This window comes from Pseudonaja textilis, chromosome 11 (genome assembly GCF_049901715.1).
Source record: "Pseudonaja textilis isolate UNSWEBS1 chromosome 11, rPseTex1.2, whole genome shotgun sequence".
In the NCBI taxonomy this organism is placed as follows: domain Eukaryota; kingdom Metazoa; phylum Chordata; class Lepidosauria; order Squamata; family Elapidae; genus Pseudonaja; species Pseudonaja textilis.
In genome coordinates, this window is record NC_142000.1 from 6,849,295 (window position 1) to 6,870,269 (window position 20,975).

The 20,975-nt window shown below is 40.7% G+C and overlaps 1 protein-coding gene across 2 annotated transcripts in view; it reads right to left on the reverse strand.

The window, feature by feature from the left end:
• The window catches only part of CMIP (c-Maf inducing protein), a 166,353-nt gene that overhangs the window by 36,075 nt on the left and 109,303 nt on the right, over positions 1-20,975 (reverse strand). For both annotated transcript variants that reach the window (XM_026714138.2, XM_087940549.1), the window contains exon 4: positions 1,491-1,652. In XM_026714138.2, coding sequence (XP_026569923.1) covers positions 1,491-1,652 — 162 coding nt within the window. The remainder of the gene's footprint in view (positions 1-1,490; positions 1,653-20,975) is intronic.

Consider the following 20,975-nt stretch of genomic DNA (forward strand, 5'->3'; position numbering starts at 1 on the left):
AAGATCCAGGTGCTGAGAAAGGGAGCATGTTGCAACACTGATGACCCTCCCAACATCTCCCATTTCTTCCAGTTATCCTGGAACCACCAAACCAGTGAACTCAATAGCTGATGGTGACTCAAACACTTCCCATCTTGACAATAATCATTCACGAGTTCCCATCTACAATCATTCAAAATAAACCATAAAGGTTCCAAACAAGAGATTAAACTATCAAACCAGATGGGACAACCAACCTAGGATGGTGTAAATCAGATTCTCACGTGTCTTTATTATGGGGAAGGATTTTTAATAGGCAGGATTTTTAAATGGTGAGTCCTTAACTTATGGATAGAGTGATTACACTGAAATATTGGGAATTCTGGGAGTCCACAAGTCCTACAGTTGCCAAGGTTGGACACCCCTATAATAGGAAGGAAAGGGGTCTCTGAAGAGTTTATAGTTGTTGCTGACTCAATAGCAGTAACTGTGGGAGTCTTAGTGGACAACCAGCTAAATATGAGCCAGCCGTGTGCAGCAGCAGCCAGAAAAGCTAATGCAATCCAAAGTTGCATTAACAGAGGCATACAATTAAGATCAAGGGAAGTACTAATACTACTCTATAAAGCCTTAGTAAGGCCACACCTAGAGTACTGCATCCAGTTTTGGTCACCACACTATAAAAAAGATGTTGAGACTCTAGAAAAAGTACAGAGAAGGCCAACCAGGATGATTAGGGGACTGGAGGCTAAAACATATGATGAACGGTTGCAGGAACTGGGCCTGGCTAGTCTAGGGAAGAGAAGGACCAGGGGAAACATGATAGAGGTCTTCCAATATTTGAGGGGCTGTCACAGAGAGAAGGGGGGTCAAGCTATTTGCTAAAGCACCTGTAGGCCAGACAAGAAACAATGGATGGAAACTGAAGAAGGAGAGATTTAACCTGGAAATAAGGAGAAACTTTCTGATAGAGAGAACAGTCAATCAGTGGAACAGAAGTTGCCCTCAGAAATTGTGGGAGCGCCATCACTTGAGACTTTCAAGAACAGATTGGACTGCCATTTGTCAGAAATGGTGTAGGGTCACCTGCTTGGGTGAGTTGGACTAGATGACCTACAAGGTCCCTTCCAACTCTGATTATCTATTATCAATACTATAGGAAGAGGCGTTCATCTCTGTTTCAAGGCCATTGAGCCACTACTGTCCGAAGACGATTCCACAGTCATATGGCTAGCATGACATTACAGAACATTGTTTCCTCCCCACTGAAGTGGTACTTATTTATCTACTCGCATTTACATGCCTTTGGACTGTTAGGTGGACAGGAACTAGGCACCCCACTGCGCGATGCTTGGATCTCAACTGTGGGCTGCCGGCTTTCAGCCGATAAACCCAGCGTTTTAGCCATTACACCACCCTATAATAGATTCTGCCTAAAAATCTGCTGCACTGGACATACTAGTTGGATCATGGAAAACAGAAATGAAGAAATATCATTGCCAAAGACTTACCTCCGAAAGCAACTTGGAAACTATTTCTAAAGGGGCTTGATGGATGGATTCATCCTGCAAAGGGGAAGTTAATGCCATATCCACCAAAGTCCGGATTTCTTTCAAGACCACCTCTAAGCGGCTTGGATTACTCAGCACTTTCTTGTACTTGTAGATCTTTTTCTAGGAAGAAAACAAACATAGATAGGATTTTTACTTAAGGTTTACTTCAAGATCACATCCAAGTTCCATCTGCTTTTAGCAGTTTCTTAAAATAAGGAAACTATTTGCATAGCATGTTCTTCACTGGGTTTTGTAGGAAAACATGTGCAGGCAGATCAAATGGAGAAGTGACACACAGGATCAAGCCTGACTTGGGAACCTGATTTCCATCACTCCTCTTGTCCTCTTACACTCATTTGTTGAATTGCTTCGATTTCATCTCAACAATTTGCATAATAGCCACAAAAAAAGAGAAACCAGGTTTTCTAAGAAGCCGATCTTTTTAGTACTTGTAAATGATTTGACCTGCTGAGTAACCACCTCAAACAATCTATAGTTGCAAAGGTATTTTTTTCTATCCGATTTTTCTTCTGCTTTCTGTTTTTCTAGATTATGAGCTTGAGGAAAATATTGCCTTATCTTGATATTAAATTATAAGCATTTCATTGTCAACAAACAACTATATGCACAACTACTTGGAAGCATGTCTTTTAGATTATCAAACACACATAAACTACTACACACATAAACAGGTCTACTAAATTTACCCGTAACTATGAAGGCCAAATATACATGTCAATGCCTCTGTTTATCTGTCTGTCCGTCCATCCATCCATCCATCATCTACAGCAAAAACGTATCAAAAGTATAAACAACCAACAACCAAATAATAGAACAACCAACTAGCTATTAGAACCAGTATCACCCTTCTACACCCTGATCCTGTCCATATATGTTGGTCTACAACTTCCATAACTCTCACCTGACTTCTTTATGCTGACTTTATCACACTGACTGAATGCTACCAACTGAGGAAAACCTGGTTTATGGCTTTTTCCTCTCTTTCCCAGAATGGCTGAATTCCAGGAGAAAGCAACAGGTCTCTAGAAACAGCAGGAAAATCCCACAAGATTCAGTGCCACAAGACAAAAAGGGCACTGGCACCAATTATCAGTAGTGGGTGTCTTGTTTTCAGAAAGCTTTGGAGATGGGTGGAGATGGAGATTGTAATTACAACAGGATCCAGCTTCCTCATTTTTTTTTTCTCTCCATCTCAGTTTTGACAAGGACAGAATATAATGCTAGGGATTTTAATACGAAGCTCTCCTATGGTGTTCCATGGTACAGTGTCAAATGGTTAAGAGAAGCCTGAAATAAAAGGAACTTCAGTTCAACCAAACACCAAACAGTTATTTAACATTTACAGAAATGTCCAGAGTTTATCAGTTTGTTTCTCAACTACCATCTTCAGCAAGATCATCTTCAGATGTTCCTCATGCACCCTTCTCATCTGCCTATCATTCCACCAATCATTCTCAAACAGCCTCAAGTATCTCAATAAGACTTTGAAGGATATATTGATCCTGGCTCCTATTTTTATGGATCACTTTTTCAAATATCTAAGTACGCATAGTACCTAAAAATAAATAGAAGAGAAACGACGTAAGACCTATTCAGCAAAATCAACAATGTCCAATAACGTTTGAAAACCCGGTTTTCACCATGGAAGATTGGCGGACACTTGGTCTTAAAAAAAAAAATCTCAACCAATCGATGGGTCTTCCAATTGCACAATGCTGTTTAGATTAAAATCTTTTGAATGGCAATTCCGCACAAACCACTCACAAGAAAATCCAGTGCAAACTTCTTGCTGAAGAGCGCATGGCAAAAGACACAACACATATCTCTGAATTGTTTTTTAAATAAAAGCAAATGTTTTCAAGTTGGAGAAGATTACGTATTTCTGCCTGGCTGAAGAAGTTTAACAAGAAAAAAAAACTGCCTAGGTGCTCTCCTATTATTTAGCCTGCTTGCTTCATTCAAATAAAGACTGAACAGCAGGGGAGAAATGCAAAAAAAAGTTGAAAATAAACATGAAGCAGATTGCAACAAGCTAAAGTAGTTCAAATATTACTTCCCCCATCACATTCCCCACCATTAATTTACTCCCACCTCAGACTCCATGTGCAAAGTCAGCCTTCAGTGTAACGTAACAGAAGAATCTTGTTAGAAGAAAAACTAGAGTTGGTTGATGCTTTCTTCTTCTTCTTCTTCTTCTTCTTCTTCTTCTTCTTCTTCTTCTTCTTCCTCTTCCTCTCCTCCTTCTCCCCCTCCTTTTCCTTCTCCTCCTCCTTCTACTCCTTCTCCTTCTTTTTCTTCTTCCACCGCTCCTTCTTCTCCTCGAGCTTCTCTAAGCTCTTTAGCTACAGACTTCGAAGTATATACTTTTTTTCCCCAGAAAAAAAAACTGTGATTGCTACTTTTTGAAGGAGGGAGCTGGAGAGTACGGAACAAATTGTCTGCCACTAAAGATGGGCCAGGAAAGATTAGAGTGGATGTCTAGAAGATACGCTGTCTTTTGAAATCGATCTTCTTCAGAGTTAATTTCTCTCTGGCCTCTCAGTGGAAAAAAAAAAACCTCCCAAGAATCTTTCCTTCTCTCTGCCTTCCCCACTTCTTCTACTGGCAACTCTTAGAGCCAGAATGATTTAAACCTGTTTGCATAATGCACTGTTATCTTCAGGAAATCTTACTGTAAAAATTACAGCCCAGCCCAGGAAGGGGCTGGGAAGATACTCATAAACCTCCAGAGATACTGTGGCATATCTTTGATTTGTTCCTGGATTCTGCCCATCTCAAAAGAAATCAAGAAGACCTGGCTTGCTCAGTGCAGTGAAACAGGAGGGAGGGTGGAAGAAAAGGAGGAGAGAGGATGGAAAGAAGGCGGGAGGGTGGAATAAAAGAAGAAGAGAGGAAGAAAAGAAGTAGGGAGGGAGGGAGAAAGAAATGACGGAGGGAGGGTTGGAAGAAATGAAGGAGAAAGAGAAGGTGGAAGAAATGAGGGAGGGATGGAGGGACGGAAGAAAGGAAGGAGAAAAGGGAGGGTGGACGAAATGAGGGAGGGAGGGATGGACAGAAGGAAGGAAGGAAGGAAGGAAGGAAGGAAGGAAGGAAGGAAGGAAGGAAGGAAGGAAGGAAGGAAGGAAGGAGAAAGGGAGGGAGGGTGGAAGAAATGAGGGAGGGAGGGAGGGAAGGAAGGAATCAATCCACCCACTGCAAGGCTAAATATCATATTCTGTTCGCATTATGCAGAAAATGAGATTGAAAGTAATGAAGAGTGATTGTGATGATAATGAAGAGAAGGAAAAACCTGAAATTTTATTCTGCACAATGATCAGCAAAATAAGATACAGTAGCCTATAATAAAGCCTCCATACAGCTATGAATGCAGTATATGAATACAGAATTAATAGCATAAAATCAATAAGATTAACTAAATAATAAGATTAACTAAATCAATACGATTAACTAAATAACTAAACCTAAGAAGAATGTGCTATCCTAATCATTACAAACTAGATTTATGCTAAGATGTAACAAAAAAAATGTAAGATTATGATGTGAATGCTTTGCTAGAGTGAAATGACTAACTGATAAAAACTAAAATACAGAATTCTCCAACAACTGATGGGTACAAAAACCTAGGCTATTCTGCTCTTGCAAAACCATCATACAATTATCCCCTTAATTAGTAACATTCGGAAAGACTACATCAACCCTATCAAAAAAAAAACAAATACCAGAGTACAAAATATACCTGGATGGCCTGAATAATTTGATATTTATGGCGCCAAAGACTATGCACAAATATCCTGACAAAAGGAATGATGTGAAAAAAAAGATAACAGGCAAGGGTTTCATTGTTCCATATGGGCAAAGTCAATCATTACAAGGATTTTCTCCTACCAAGGGAACTATGGGGGAATAATGAATCATAGAGCCATCGCACTGAAGGGACCCTGTGGGTATTCTAGTTCAAATCCTTGCCCAAGGCAGAGATTTTATAATATCCCAGACAAACCGCTGTACAATATTTTTTTCTTGAAAATCTTCAGCTATGGAGCACCCATAACTCCAAGAGGCAAGCTGTTCTATTGATTAATTGCTTTCCCTTAAATTTCTCCTTCATTCCAGGTAGGAAATCTCTTTATTGAGCTTCCACCCATTGCTTCTTGTCCTGCCCTCGGGTGCTTTGGAGAATCAGTCAATCTCTTCTTCTCTGTGACAGTCCCTCAAGTAGCAAAAGAAAGCCAGCATGTCGCCCCTAATTGCTTAATGTACCCTAGGACTATCATTAAGTGTTGTTCCTGATGATTCTTGACTCTTGACGAATGTAACTTTTCTTTTATGTATACTGAGAGCATTTGCACCAAGACAAATTCCTTCTGTGTCCAATCACACTTGGCCGACAAAGAGTTCTATTCTATTCTATTCTATTCTATTCTATTCTATTCTATTCTATTCTATTCTATTCTATTCTATTCTTCATTAGACTAGACATACAATACCTAGTCCCCTTAACTGTTCATGGTAGGACTTAGCCTCCAGTCCCCTTATCTTTGCTACTCTCCTCTGTACTCTTTCAAGGCATGGGAAGTCCCACGCCCCACCCCTAGAAAAATGAAATACTTTGAGGAATATTAAAAAGGCAAGGTATTATATTTCCCCCAAAGGGAGAAATGGAGAAACATGCTCTTCAATCTGCCCCAGTCTCCCTGCCCACAAGCAGGAACTGAGGAGGCCAGCTTTTAGAAATGCAGATTTGGTCATCTATTCAAGACAGGATATTTTGAAACAAAGGCAGAATGGTAGGGTTAGAAGCAGCCCCTCACCCAAGATTTAACACATGACGAAAGCCATTAGCCACAATAGGAATTGCCCAACACCCTTTCAGGATACAAGCCCCTTCACTGCACCACCCCCAGAGCAGTCCAAATTTCAATAAACAACAAGCCAGAGGTTGACCAGATTAGTTCAGACAAGCACCTAGGAGTTGCATTTTCTCTTTTGCCTATAGAGCCAGCTATGACCCCTACATAACCTCTTCATGACCCAATAGGAATCTGACAATAGCCAATAAAATGTTAAAGGATATATTCTTGCACGGGAACAGGAAGCTCAAATACAAAGCCCAAAGAAGGTATAAAAACCCACCCACTCTCAACTCCATTTTGTCAGCTGCCCAGAATCACATGTGATTCTGCTTCATCAGTAAACCATCTTTCCAACCAGCCTGTCCATATTTCCAGTGTCTTTCTCCCAGTTTGGAACTGGACCTAGATATTTCTTCCAACAAAGGGTTTCAGCATATTTTTTATACCTCCCTGCCAAGGCAGCTGCAGGAATAATAAAAGAATTATGCTAATGTCACAATACGTCTATACTTGCAAACTTCTACCTGTCTCAGGTATTTTTGCCTGGACTAATATGGAAGATCCCAAGCTCCCTGGATGGGTCTGAGTTTTTTGGTTTTCTCTACCTTTTCTTCTGGAGAATAGCCACAATGATTTAACTTTTATAGGATAAAGTTTTTTCATTTGCTGATAAACCAAGTAAAAGAGAACAGGGGAACTAGACCACTAGGGCAGAACATTCTTTTCAAGCAATTATTCAGAGTATTGCATCATGTCATCACATCAATTTTGAGTACATAAACTTCCAGCTGGAGAACAATACAGGGTACACATTGTAGTATCTGGAAGATGCTGTATTTCTCAAAAACTTTAAACTCCATCAACCAAGTGTGTTTATGAATCCTATCTCTGCACTATTCAGAAACTGTACTCAAGATTTTGGTAACAAATAATTGAATTGTAACTGGACTATATAATGGACTTCTTGGTGCTCTCCGAAGATGTTACTTAAGCCAAGTAATGAAATGTCTGCATGGAAACAACCAAGCTCAAAGAGCCCCAAGGGCTCCACCCTGCAATCCTAAACTCTGTCAGGCACAAAGGATCAGGGCTACATGTTAATTCCTGTCTCATTTTGAAGTGACTCTGGGTGGCTTACAGCATAAGTTGTTAAGTTGCAGATCAGAAGATTCAATGTTGTGGCCTATATACAAGAATCTAGTCAACTGAAGTTCAGTATTAAATTCGCACCAGATAAGGAGTCTAGAGAGGAGTTGGACTTGGACCACTTGTGGGAATGTAACAACTCTAAGCCAATGACATGCTTAACTCCACCACCTCCAGCTCTGGCTGCTCTTCTCCTACAGCTACAACTATTCTCTTCTGTTGGAATATATAATGTTCCCTGAGATTTATTTATTGTTTAAAAGAAGATCTGAGCAGCCAAAGTTGATCTTTCTGCAAATTATGCAGAGTATTGTAAGTGTGCATTCTAACTTTCTGTAGGTTAAATATTATTCCCAAGTACTTACATTGTTTGACCTGGTGTGGCTCATGCCCCTTTCAATTTAAGGATTTTAGAGCACTTTGCAAAACTTGTAAATTTGTTCTAATTGATCTCAAGTATTTTCTCTGAGCAGATTTCCACAAAGGATTGCAAGGTCCTTCTCAGATCAACCTGCATTAACAGCAATATCATTTACATCCCCCACTTTTAGAGTGTTGAAACATCCTTAGGTGCCAACTGTGGTGATGATCTGTCAATTAAAGATAAAGGTTTTTCCTGTCCAGTCCTGTCCGACTTAAGGAGTGATGCTTATCTGTTTATTAGCTGAGGGAGCCAGCATTATCTGACAACATCTCCGTGGTCATATGGCCAGCAGGACTTTATGCCAAAGTGTATGGAATGTGATTACCTTCCCACTGAAAGGGTACTTATTTATCTACTCACATTTGCATGCTTTTGAAGTGCTAGGTGGGCAGGAGATGGAGCAAGTAACCAGAACTCAACCATTACATGGTGCTTGGGTCTCAAACCTTGGGCTGTCAGTTTTCGAGCTGACATGCTCAGTTTCTTGCTTTAACTGCTGAGCCATCATGGCCCCTACCCTGTCAATTAAGGGGTTTATATAATCATTGAACAATGCAGTGTAACCCTGCCTAACTCCTTTATTTACCAAGATTTCTGTAACATAATGGCCCTGAAGCACACTTTTAATTTCAAATCGTCATGGAGTATTTGCAAAACTAAAAGCAAATACCTATCGGTAGAAGATTCCTCTAGTTTTTGCCAGAAATCTATTTCTGGAAGTTGAGCAAAAGGGCAATATTTAGCCATCAGAACTGAGCTATGATTGAACAGCTATACTCCCCATGAGTAATTCTACTATTCTTTAAAGCCACCAAGTTGGTGGTCAACTTTCCACCTGGGTTACTGTAGAAGAAGAGCAGGATGAACTGGAAAGTGAGGTTAAATGTGTCACCAGTATGGAGTCATTGTGTTGCCACAAAAAACCCAAGCCCAGCCCCCCATGAATTCCATTGACCCTCAACTAGCATCAATTTAGCTTTGACTTAGCTTTGACCATTAGTTAAACAATTCATGTATAAGGTAAAGGTTCCCCTTGCACATACATGCTAGTCATTTCTGGCTCTAGGGGGCAGTACACATCTCCATGTTCATGTGGCCGGCATGACAAAACAGCAAAGGCGCACAGAATGCTGTTACCTTCCCACCAAAGAGGTCCCTATTTTTCTACTTGCATTTTTTACATTCCTTCGAACTGCTAGGTTGGCAGAAGCTGGGACAAGTAACGGGAGCTCACTCTGTTACATGACGCTAGGGATTCGAACCACCGAACTGCTGATCTTTCTGATCAACAAGCTCAGCATCTTAGCCACTGAGCCACCACGTCCCTGTAATTCATGTACAGCGGTAGCAAAATAAATTCAACAGGATTTGAAATAAAGAAATGTAACATGGTCCTTCTAAACTTATTCTAGCAACATGACAATGATAACACTTCTCAGCATTTTATTCAATATGAATGTTTTACTGTTTTTATCAAAGGGTCTAATTTCCATGGCCTTTCTTATCACAAATTTAAGGACTGAGTTAATTTTACATCTCTGTATATAGTAATTATGTAGATTTTTTTTTCTTCTGTTAGTTTTTAGTTTTCTTTTTTTAATATGGTTGGTTTATTTAAACCAGTATAATGTATCTAAGGTTCCCCCCCCTTAATTCTATAATCACTACCTTTAAAAAAAATTGTGCTGTATTTAATTTTTTGAAATTCACAATGAATTTTAAAAAAATAACGGCTCAGAACAGTGTTTATTAAACCCAGAATCTCCCTTATGATTTACGACCCCAAATTGAGCCCAAAATTTCTGTTGCAAAGTGAGACAGTTGTTAAATGAGCTTTGCTCCATTTTACAACCTCTCTTGCCACTGTTGTTAAGTGAATCACTGCATTTGTTAGCTTAGTAACACAGTTATTAAGTGAATCTGGCTTTCTCATCGACTCTGCTTGTCAGAAGGTCACAAAAGATCCTTGGGCCACTGCAACCGTCATAAATACGAGTCAGTTGCCAAGCACCTGAATTTTTTTTTATGTGACCCTGGGGAAGCTGCAACGGTAAGTGTGAAAAATGGTCATAAGTCGCTTTTTTTCAGTGCTGTTGTGACTTTGAACAGCCACTAAGTGAATGGGTGTAAGTTAACGACTACCTGTATTATTGATAGCAATAGTGTGTAGACCTGGTTTTCTGGTGAGGCAGCCAATTAAAGATGAATAAATCAGGCATGTCTAAACACTGTACATAAACTAGAAATGACGCATGGTTGTTTTTCCTTCCTTCCCAACCTCTCATGCCAAGGCATGAGCCCCAGTCACTAGAGGATTTCATGACATCAGCAAAACTTTGTCATGATCTCAGCCCAGTGAGTTGGGACTGGAAAGGCACGCAAATGGAAAGAACACTTGTCATTGTGGGATTTGCACTCTCCCTTCTTGAATCAACCGGATCTTTCCCTAAGGAGGCCCAACAGAACAGAACAGAATAGAATAGAATAGAATAGAATAGAATAGAATAGAATAGAATAGAATAGAATAGAATTCTTTATTGGCCAAGGGTGACTGGACACACAAGGAATTTGTCTTTGGTGCATATGCTCTCAGAGTACATAAAGAAAAAAATAAAATACATTCATCAAGAATCATAAGATGGTGATAGTCATAGGTTAAGGTAAAGGTAAAGGTTCCCCTCGCACATATGTGCTAGTTGTTCCTGGATCTAGGGGGCAGTGCTCATCTCTGTTACAAAACTGAAGGGCCAGTGCTGTCCGAAGATGTCTCTGTGGTTATGTGGCCGGCATGATTAAATGCCGAAGGTGCATGGAACGCTGTTCCCTTCCCACCAAAGAGGTCCCTATTTTTCTACCTGCATTTTTACTTGTTTTCGAACTGCTATGTTGGCAGAAGCTGGGACAAGGAACAGGAGCTCACTCCGTTACGTGGCGCTAGGGATTCGAACTCCTCAACTGCCAACCTTTCTGATTGACAAGCTCAGCGTCTTAGCCACTGAGCCACTGCATCCCTAGTCATAGGTTACTAATAAGCAATAAAATCATACTAGGAAACAAATAAAACCATACAAATTATAAAGATACAAGCAACATGATTATAGTCGTAAGTGGGAAGAGATAAGTACTAGGAAGGATGAGAAGAATAATAGCAATACATAGTCTTAGTAAGTAATTCGACAGTGTTGTCAAATTATTTACTAAATTATTATAGATCAGTTTGGCTGGGTTTTAAATTCCTATTTCTGACCCCAAATCCTTCTTTCCACTGGTACTTTCCCATTTCATCCTGAACGAAGTTCACCCAAGAGATTTCAGCATTTTTTCCATGATTTAAATATAGACATCTCAACAGATCTTCGTTCTGGTGACAAAATCTTTGTCCACATCTAACTTCCAACCACGATAGGATTTGGGCTTAGACCAATTTCCTGACAGTGAATTGCTTGGAGTGGTTTTTTGTTTGTTTTTTTTGCAGATGTGCCAAACATGTTTCAATTTTTCACAGAATGCATCTGGCAGAAAGTGCTGATTTATTATGGCTCTCAAAGATCAAACTCCGGCAACAGGAAGGCATGCCAAGAAATCTCCATGACGTTCCTTTCAAACTGCTTCACCGTCTTTCCTGGAAAGGTTTGTAAGTGGCCCGTGGTCCTCCAAAGCAGGGGTCGCCAACCTTTTGGACCTCAGGGACCACCCAACTCATAATTTTAAATCCCGCGGACCACTAATAGTAGTCCTGTGACTATTGCAGCTCTGGAATATGGGACTGACTTTCCCACGACCATCAGCAAGCCATCCCGGGGCAGATTTCTCTCCCCTACTATTGGTCTTACCTTCCAGTTCTAGCTCATGTGGCTCTACTCAAGGTAAGGTTTGTGCTTGGCCAAAGGGTGGGGGCCAGCGGGTGGGCGGGCCATATGGGTGGCGCAGCCTTGTATTCCCGCGCAGCCTGGATTAATTGCTTTGGGAGTGTGTGCTCTGGGGACGGGACATTTCTCTGCGGACCACCAAAATTTTCTCGCAGACCACCAGTGGTCCCCAGCCCACCGGTTAGTAACCACTGTTCTAAAGTTCAAACTCATGAGATCTTTTTGATTTAAACAGGAACCAGTAGATCTTCCAAAAAAGGACTATATCAACTACTAATTGTTTGATATTTAATCCACACGGTATAGTTCTTATACTTTTCATTCAGACTGCAGCATTTGTTCTGTCTTGAACCCAGTTCAATTGGGAGAAGCTAAATTCATGTAATGATCACATAATTCTCACACACAACTGCAGTTTGATTCACCTGACAACCATGGCAAAAAAGTTGTAAAACTGGGAGTGGCTCATTTAACAACTGCCCTGCTTAGCAACAGCAATAACGTTCCCCATTGCGATTGTGAAGTCAAAGACTACCTATATAAATCCAGCCAGTGTAGAAAAGCATCCAGATGAATTCCTAAACAGTTCAGAGAGAATTCCCCAAATTTTTGCTGCAACTTTTATTTCCTTCTGGCAAATTTTCCTTGTTCAGATTCTGGCTTTATGACAAAAAATATCAGCTCTCTTGTATCCATATCGGTTCCATTTTTTTTCCTCATTACAGTTACATTAGCTTTTTTTTTTTAATGAGCTTTAATTTTGTTTTTAATAGAAGTTGACTCTTTGGAATTTTGCCTGAGTGTTTCCAGGGGAAAAAAAAAGGCATGTCAGGCAATTATCTTTAAAAATGGTATTAAATATTTGAAGTAAAAGAGGAGATGAAAACAACTTACTCGATATTGATTATTATTCTGATATATGCCTCTGCACAAAGGGCACTTATTCACAAATGTCCAGTTTGTTGAAATCGCAGAGACTTATCATTATATCTATTTTCATTCTGGATTGCGTTCAACATTTTTCTACAAATCTGTCATCTCCTGTGCTGAGCCTTGATTTACTCTATTCCAAAAATCACATTTTTGTACCCTAATGTCATTTCCAAGTTAAACATTTATACAACTATTTGTTGAGAGAATGTTTGAAGTTACAACGGCGCCGAAAAAGTGACTTTTGATTGGCCTTGCGCATACAACTGTCGCCATGTTTACCTGATCAGAATTCAGATGCTTGGCAACCGGGTGTATATTTAAGATGGCTGCAGCATCCTGAAATCATGCGATCATTATTTGCAACCATCCCAGCAGAGAAAACCAGCTGGTCTTTTTTTTTTTTTTTTAAAAAGTAATTCATTAAATGTTTATTCAATTAAAAACAAACAAACAAACAAACATGTATGTATGTATGTATGTATGTATCCATACACACATTTTACAGCAAAGTTTGAGCGATAGTTACTCTTATATTTTTCTATCCTTGACGTATTCTACCTTGTTATGATAACTTGCTCTCCTTTTAGTGTCTTTGATTCTATATGGATAAATTTACAATTAATTACACGTCTTCCTTGTTTTCAATAAATTGTCAAGTTATCAGATGTTACATTTTCTTTAACCAATCATACCAGATATCCCATAGTTTGTAATAGTCACTGTCTTGATTATTTTTTAAAAGTTTGATTATTCTATCCATCTCATGTATTTTATTGATCACCATATTTTCTGAGGGGGTCATAGCTAATTTCCAATTTGGGGCAAAACTTATTCTGGGAAAGCCAGCTGGTCTTAATGACACACATGGTTTACTTACCAACTGCAGTGACTCACTTAACAAGCATGTCAAAAAAGGATGTAAAATGAGGTGCGACTCACTTAACAACTGACTTCCTCAACCCACAGAAATTCTCAATTGTGACCCTGAGTCGAGGACTACCTGTAACCTTTAATTTTATAAATCATAACAGATGCAACATAGCAACATAATAGTTGCTAAGTCTCTTTTAGGGGAGTCTGTTGTAAGTACCAATAGTTGCTAAGTCCCTTTTAAGGGAGTCTGTTGTCTGCTGGGACTCAATGGGAGGCAGAGAAGAGATGAGGACGGGGCTAGTCAGAGGTAGCATTTGCCGGTTCTCCGAACTACTCCAAATTTCTGCTACCGGTTCTCCAAAACTGGTCAGAACCTGCTGAATACCAGCTCTGGATCCAAATAAGTAAGTAGAGATATTATCCAGAGCTTCTCACTGGATTTCACAACTGAATTGTGAGCCAATTCAGCATGACTCACGATACCCCATTCATTTTAGCGAAGATGTGTCACAAACAGTGTTTTTGCTCTCATCGACCAAGAACTGGTCTAACATAGTGCTATGTTCTCTAAACCTGACGTCCTCCAAGTAGAGAAGATATGTCTTAATTCTCATATCTATATAAAATAATAGAGTTGGAAGGGATCTTCTGGTCCAGTGCTCTCCAACCTTAGAGACTTTTAAGACTTGTGGACTTCAATTTCCAGAATTCCTCGGCCAGCAAATTCTGGAAGTTGAAGTCCATAAGTCTTAAAGTTGTCAAGATTGGAGACCCCTGTTCTAGTCCAACGTCCTGCTCAAAGGGAACACTCTACATCATTCTGGACAAATAGCTGCCCAATCTCTTCTTAAAAACCTCCAGTGATGGAGCACCTACAACTTAATCAGTGGTTCCATTGATTAATGGTTCTCCTCACTGTCAAGAAATTTCCCCTTAGTTCAACGTTGGTCCAGCGTGATCCTTAGTTGTGAAGTCATGGGTGTGGAAGTCCACTCCCCTCCCCCCCCCAGGTCGCTAGATTGGGGAAGGCTGGTTCTACAACACTAGGAACAGTCCTCCAAGATTTGATAGGGGGAATGTAGGTCTGGTTTTGACCTAAGTCCTTCCACATGCAAAGCATCTCAAGGAGAAGAGCCTCTTCCGCTGTGGCCTTCTCCATCAGCAGAGATGAGAACTTCTCCCACCCTTTTGGCCTTCTGAAAAGGTGTCAAAACCTTGGCTTGGGACCCAACTGGGGGTGCTTACTGCTGGAGGTGGTTGATAGGAAAATGAGATCTATGCAATGCTCATGGTTCATTAAATAGCTCTTAAGTCTTTTTTTAAAAAGTATTTTTATTAATTTTCTTTTTTTTTACATCATAAAACATCATGGTATCAACAACGTTCTTGGCCTCTATACAGGATTTTGGTTTAAATATCATAATACATTATATTGCATTTGTCTACTATTAAATAATAACTTTAGCTATAATTACTATTCTTATATCTTTTTATAGTTTACAAAATTGTATTTTACTTTCTTAAGGGTTGATTCAATTAACATTTTTGCCTCACTTCTTGGTTCAGTTTGCTAGCCATTTATACCAATTGTTCCAAATTGTAAAGAATTCTGAGAGCTCTTAAGTCTTTTTATATTTATCTTGTTCCTGTTTGTAAGATGCCTGGAGTCACCTTACTGGAGAGAAAGTCAGCATGTACATTTAATAGGTAAGAGGGGTCCTTGGTACGTTTTGAGCTAGCTTGTTTTCTGGCAGACGTTTCCTTAACCAAACTAGGCAACATCATCAGGGCTAGTAAGGCTGCCGTTTGCTGTCGTGCAGTTTGGCACAACAAACAGCACTCCTTACTAGCACTGTTGATGTTGCCTAGTTTGGATAAGGAAACGTCTGCAAGAAAACAAGGAAGCTTACAGAGCATTAAGGACCCCATAGTTCTTCTCCTTCTCATCTTTTTTGCCTTTCTCCTCCTTCTCCTTTCTAGCACTGATGACGTTACTAGTTTGGGTCATGAAACGTCTGCAAGAAAACAAGGGAGCTCAGAGAGCACCAAGGACCCCTTCTCCTTCCCTTTATTGAGGAGAGAAGCAACCCGGAACTAAGCAGAAATTTCCCAATGGAGAGAATGATCAGCCAAGTGGAATGACTTGCCTTCCGAATTCTGGAGGTTTTTAAGAAAAGATTAGGCAACCGTTTGTCTGAAGTTTATCTGAAGTGGTATAGGGTTTCCTGCCTGGGCAGGGGTTGGACTAGAAGACCTCCAAGGTCCCTTCCACCTCTGTTATTCTGTTGGGCGGTCTGTTCAATGGAGTTTGCGGTCTGAAGAGTTGAGTTGTTCTGCCTTTAACAATATTTGATGCTTTCAAGAAGAGACTGGAGCGCCATTTATCTGAAAGGGTATAGAGTCTTCTTCAGCGGGGGGGGGGAGGGGGTTGGACTAGTTGACCTTCAAGGTCCCTTCCAATTCTGTTACTCTGTGTTCTATCCGAATGACTCTGACCTGTGCATCAGAGGAAGAAAAATATGTGTGTGTGTATGTGTGTGTGCCACAAAACATCTTCTTTGCAAAGAAATTAGGCCTGATCAGCTGGTTGCCCAGGTAACCAGCCTCCAGTCAACCAGCCTGACAAAGGTACCACAAAACATTTAAATGCATGTGTCCATCGTTGCGCGCACACACACATGCACACACACCAAGCCATGATGGAGAGCTGAGGTCTCCAAGGAAGAAAGAAAAAATAAAATAAAATAAAATAAACTAACGCGATTCTGCAAAACAGACTCCCGGCACAGGGGGTCCTGAAATCCCCAAAGCTCTCCCCCCTCAATCAGCTGAATGACGGCACTCTCCTCTTGGCAGAGAAGCTGGCTTTTTTTTTATTTCCCCCCTCCCCTTTTCCTTTTAATATTCAGGGCAGTTTTTGATTTAACCGAAGCCGATATTCCCCCTCTCCCCACCCCCGCCATCCTTGGCAAATCGGATTAAAAGGAATGCAGATTTCTCTTTTTATACTTCTGATGCAGCCACCATCTTTCCCTAGTCCCTCGCTTGCAACTCCCTTCTGACGGGAAAAGCTCTTCCCAAAGCCGGAAAGGATTTATTTCTTTCCTTCCTTCCTTCCTTCCTTCCTTCCTTCCTTCCTTCCTTCCTTCCTTCCTTCCTTCCTTCCTTCCTCCCATCCTTCCTTTTAAAAAAAGGAAATCTGTTTACCTACCTATTCAGCTCCTCCTCCTCTGGGGGTAAAAAAAAAACTGTGCTATTCTGCTGGTGGTTTTAGCCTCGCTTCGCCATAAATGGAAGGGACGCTGCTCCTCCGTCTATTTTTCCCTGTCGTCAGCAAAGAGCAAAGCCAGCGGGCTGGAGAAGTGGGGGGGGGGTGTTTGGGGTGGGGGGGAATTGGTAAAACTAAGAACTGCTGCCACTGCTGCTCCTTCAGGATGTCTGGAGGATGGGTGAGAAACCCAACTGCAGATGTGCTTCCTAACCGCCCTTTGCCGGAGAGGCTGGGGGCGGGTTAGGGTGCAAGAGAAAAAGAAATATCAACAAAGCTTTGCTTCTAAACCCTGCCGGGTTCACGCTAACGTTCAATTCCCGGGGAATTCGAGCCATCACGGCTGATGCTGCCTGGAATGAAGGAGAAAACTTCCCAAACAGGGAGGAGAATTAAGCACTGGAAACGGCTTCCCTTCAGACGTTGTGGGTGTTTCGACACTGGAGGTTTTTAAAGGAGAGACCGGAGAGCCACTTGTCTGGAATGGCATAAAGGCAGTGATGGCGAAACTTTTTGGCACCGAGTGCCCAAATAGGAAAGTCTGTGCATGTGCGAACGCCGGAAACCGGAAGATTGTCAGCTGGTCTTCCTGTTTTTTCTGCCTGTTTTTCAGTCTGTTTTTGGTCTGAAAAACAGCCTGAAATCGGCTTGAAAAATTGTCTGTTTTTTTGGGCCGTTTTTAGTTGTTTTTCAGGCCGTTTTCAGGTCGTTTTCCAGCGCTCCGCTGCTCATGAAGACCAGCTGGCCGTCGTGCATGTGCCCACATAGAGTGCTCTGTGTGCCACCTCTGGCACGTCTGCCATAGGTTCACCACCACAGATATAGGATCCGCTGCATGAGCAGGGGATTGGGCTAGAAGACCTCCAAGGCCCCTTCTGGCTCTACTCTGAATGTACCTGTGCTAGCAAGTAATTTTTGAATTTTGCAATTCAAAAGCATGCTGAAAAGAAAATTGTTTTTGAACAGAACAGAATAGAATAGAATAGAATAGAATAGAATAGAATAGAATGGAATGGAATGGAATGTAGAGGAAAATAGAATAGAATATAGAATAGAATAGAATAGAATAGAATAGAATAGAATAGAATAGAATAGAATTCTTTATTGGCCAAGTGTGATTGGACACACAAGGAATTTGTCTTTGGTGCATAAGCTCTCAGTGTACATAAAGAAAAAATAAAATACATTCATCAAGAATCATAAGATACAACACTTAGTGATACTCATAGGTTACTATAAGCAATCCAATCATACGCAGGTTACTAATCAAAACATACTAGGAAAACAAATAAAACAATATAAATTGTAAAGATACAAGTAACATAGTTATAGTCATAAGTGGGAAGAGATAAGTACTTGGAAGGATGAGAAGAATGATAGTAATACAGTCTTAGTAAATAATTTGACAGTGTTGTCGGAATTATTTGTTTAGCAGAGTGATGGCATGAGGGGGAAAAAACTGTCCTTGTGTCTAGTTGTTCTGGTGTGCAGTGCTCCATAGCATCCTTTTGAGGGAAGGAGTTGAAACATGTCCGGGATGTGAGGGGTCTGTAGATATTTTCACAGTCCTCTTTTTGACTCCTGCAGTGTACCGGTCCTCCATGGAAGGCAGGTTGGTAGCAATAATTGTTCACAAATTCCACAATCTTGTTATTGTGGGGAAAATAGGAGGAGGAAGGAGAATTATGCATGTTCACTGCCTTGCCTTGTTTGTAAAAATGATAAGGGCCGGATATAAATTAATAAATATTCAGCTCAGGACTGCAGGAAGCAGAGACGGAGGGAGGAGGCAAAGAAAGGAAGAGAAGAAAAAAATAGACTTGCCAAAAAAAAAATCACTTAGAGCAATACCCTGCAGAGTTTAAGCCGTTGTAAGCTCTTCTACTACTATCTGCCTACGAAATCAGCCCCATTTGTGTCTAATTACCTAAGTTAGGTTAAGTCAGCCTGACGCTGTGTGTTCCAGTTGACTTGACCATGTAATAATTTCTGAGGCTGACATTTATGGGGGAGCAATAAAAATGGATGGATAATGGTTCACCCCTGGCATTCCTTCCCATTAAGTCTTGGTGGATTCCTCAAGAGATCAAGGGATCTTGTTGCTGGGAGAAAGCTTCAGAAACTGGGATTCTGCCCTTAGTTGGCCATGTTAAAACACTCAATCAACCGTTTTAAGGGCATATGCTCATGCCAAACTGTTTCATATCTTTTAGTTATAAATTACAAAATAATGGAATAACAGAATAACAGAGTTGGAAGGGACCTTCTAGTCCAGCCCTTGCTCAGGAAGGAAACCCTACATCACTTTAGGCAAATGGTTGTCCGATCTCTTCTTAAAAACTTCCAGTGTTGGAGAATTCATGACTTCTGGAGGCAAGTTGTTCCACTGGTTAATTGTTCTCCCTGTCAGAAAATTTCTCCTTAGTTGTAGGTTGCTTCTCTCCTTGATGAGTTTCCACTCGTTGCTTCTTGTCCTGCCTTCAGGTGCTTTGGAGAATAGGTTGACTCCCTCTTCTTTGGGGCAGCCCCTGAGATACTGGAACACTGCTATCATGTCACCCCTAGTCCTTCTTTTCATTAAACTAGACATACCCAATTCCAGCAACTGTTGTTTATATGTTTTATCCTCCAGTCCCCTAGTCATCTTTGTTGCTCTTCCCTGCACTCAGGATGCCAGTATGAAATCATATTATCTAGACATAAGCAAATATTGGTGTGCCATGAACTTCTAATTAATTTTAATGCAGTATCAGGAAAAACACTTACATCAACATTACTTTTCATAATTTTCTCCAACCTTGAGGAGATTCATGTCTCACGCAGTGCCAGTTGCTGGAAAAGCAAGTAATTTTCAATGTTCTGATTCCAGTGGATTGTTTGGGGGAGAAATGAGCATTGCTCATCTGATATTATTTTCTTATGCCGACATGACAATTGGCCTCATTTATTTTAGGATAATTCATTTCTAGAATGTGTAGATCATTATCTGGAAAAGAGCTTTCCCAGTGCAATTTAAGCCTAGGTAGACAGTCTTCTTGCTGGTTTGATTCTTACATAAGCCTTGGCATGTAGCTTTCTTGGAACCAGACAATATATGCAAAGCTAACTAAAATTACAATTAAAAACAATGCCGAGAACCGAAACCCAATCAAAGTCATTAGTTTTAAAACAAAACATCAAGGCATTAAAAGTTTGGCATATTGGACAGATAAGAAAATCACTCATCAACAGGAAACACCTACAGCTGGCGGCCATCACTGAAAAAGATTATAAAACATAAAATCATAGGGTTGGAAGGGACCTTAGAAGATTTCTAGTCCACTTTCCTACTCAAGACAGGACACCTTTCCCACTCCATTTTTGAAAACCTCCAGTGATGGCACATCTATAACTCTGAGAGGCAAGCTATTCCACAGATTAATTATTCTCGCTATTAGCAAATTTCTCCTTTAATTCTAGGTTGGTTTTCTCCTTGGTTAGTTTCCATCCATTACTTCATATCTTGCTCTCTGGTGCCCTAGAGCAGGGGTCTTCCTCCAGGCTAAAAGTTGCCAAGGTTGGAGACCCCTGCCCTAGAGAATAAGTCAGTCCCCGCTTCTCTATGACAGCCCACCAAGTACTGGAATTTGTCACCCTAAATCTTTCTCCACCATAAGTTTGACGAATCTAAACTGTTCATCACAACGATTTAGCCTCCAGATCAATGGTGGGATTCAAATGTTTTTACTACCAGTTCTGTGGCCATGGGTTGATGGGCATTGCATGGCAGGGGAAGGATATACTGCAAAATCTTCATTCCTTCCCCACCCCACTAACCTGCTTTCCAGCTCCGTTCTCCTGTGCAGGGCAACCAAAGACGAACCAGCAGATCAGCTGGGACTCCAGAGGCAGAGAATAGATGGGGGCAGGGCCAGTCAGAGGTGTTATTTGCTGATTCTCCAAACTACTCAAAATTTCCGCTACTGGTTCTCCAGAACTGGCCAGAACCTGATGAATACTACCTCTGCTCCAGATCTTTTATCGGTTTTGTGGCTCTTCTCTGCATACTTTCTAGGA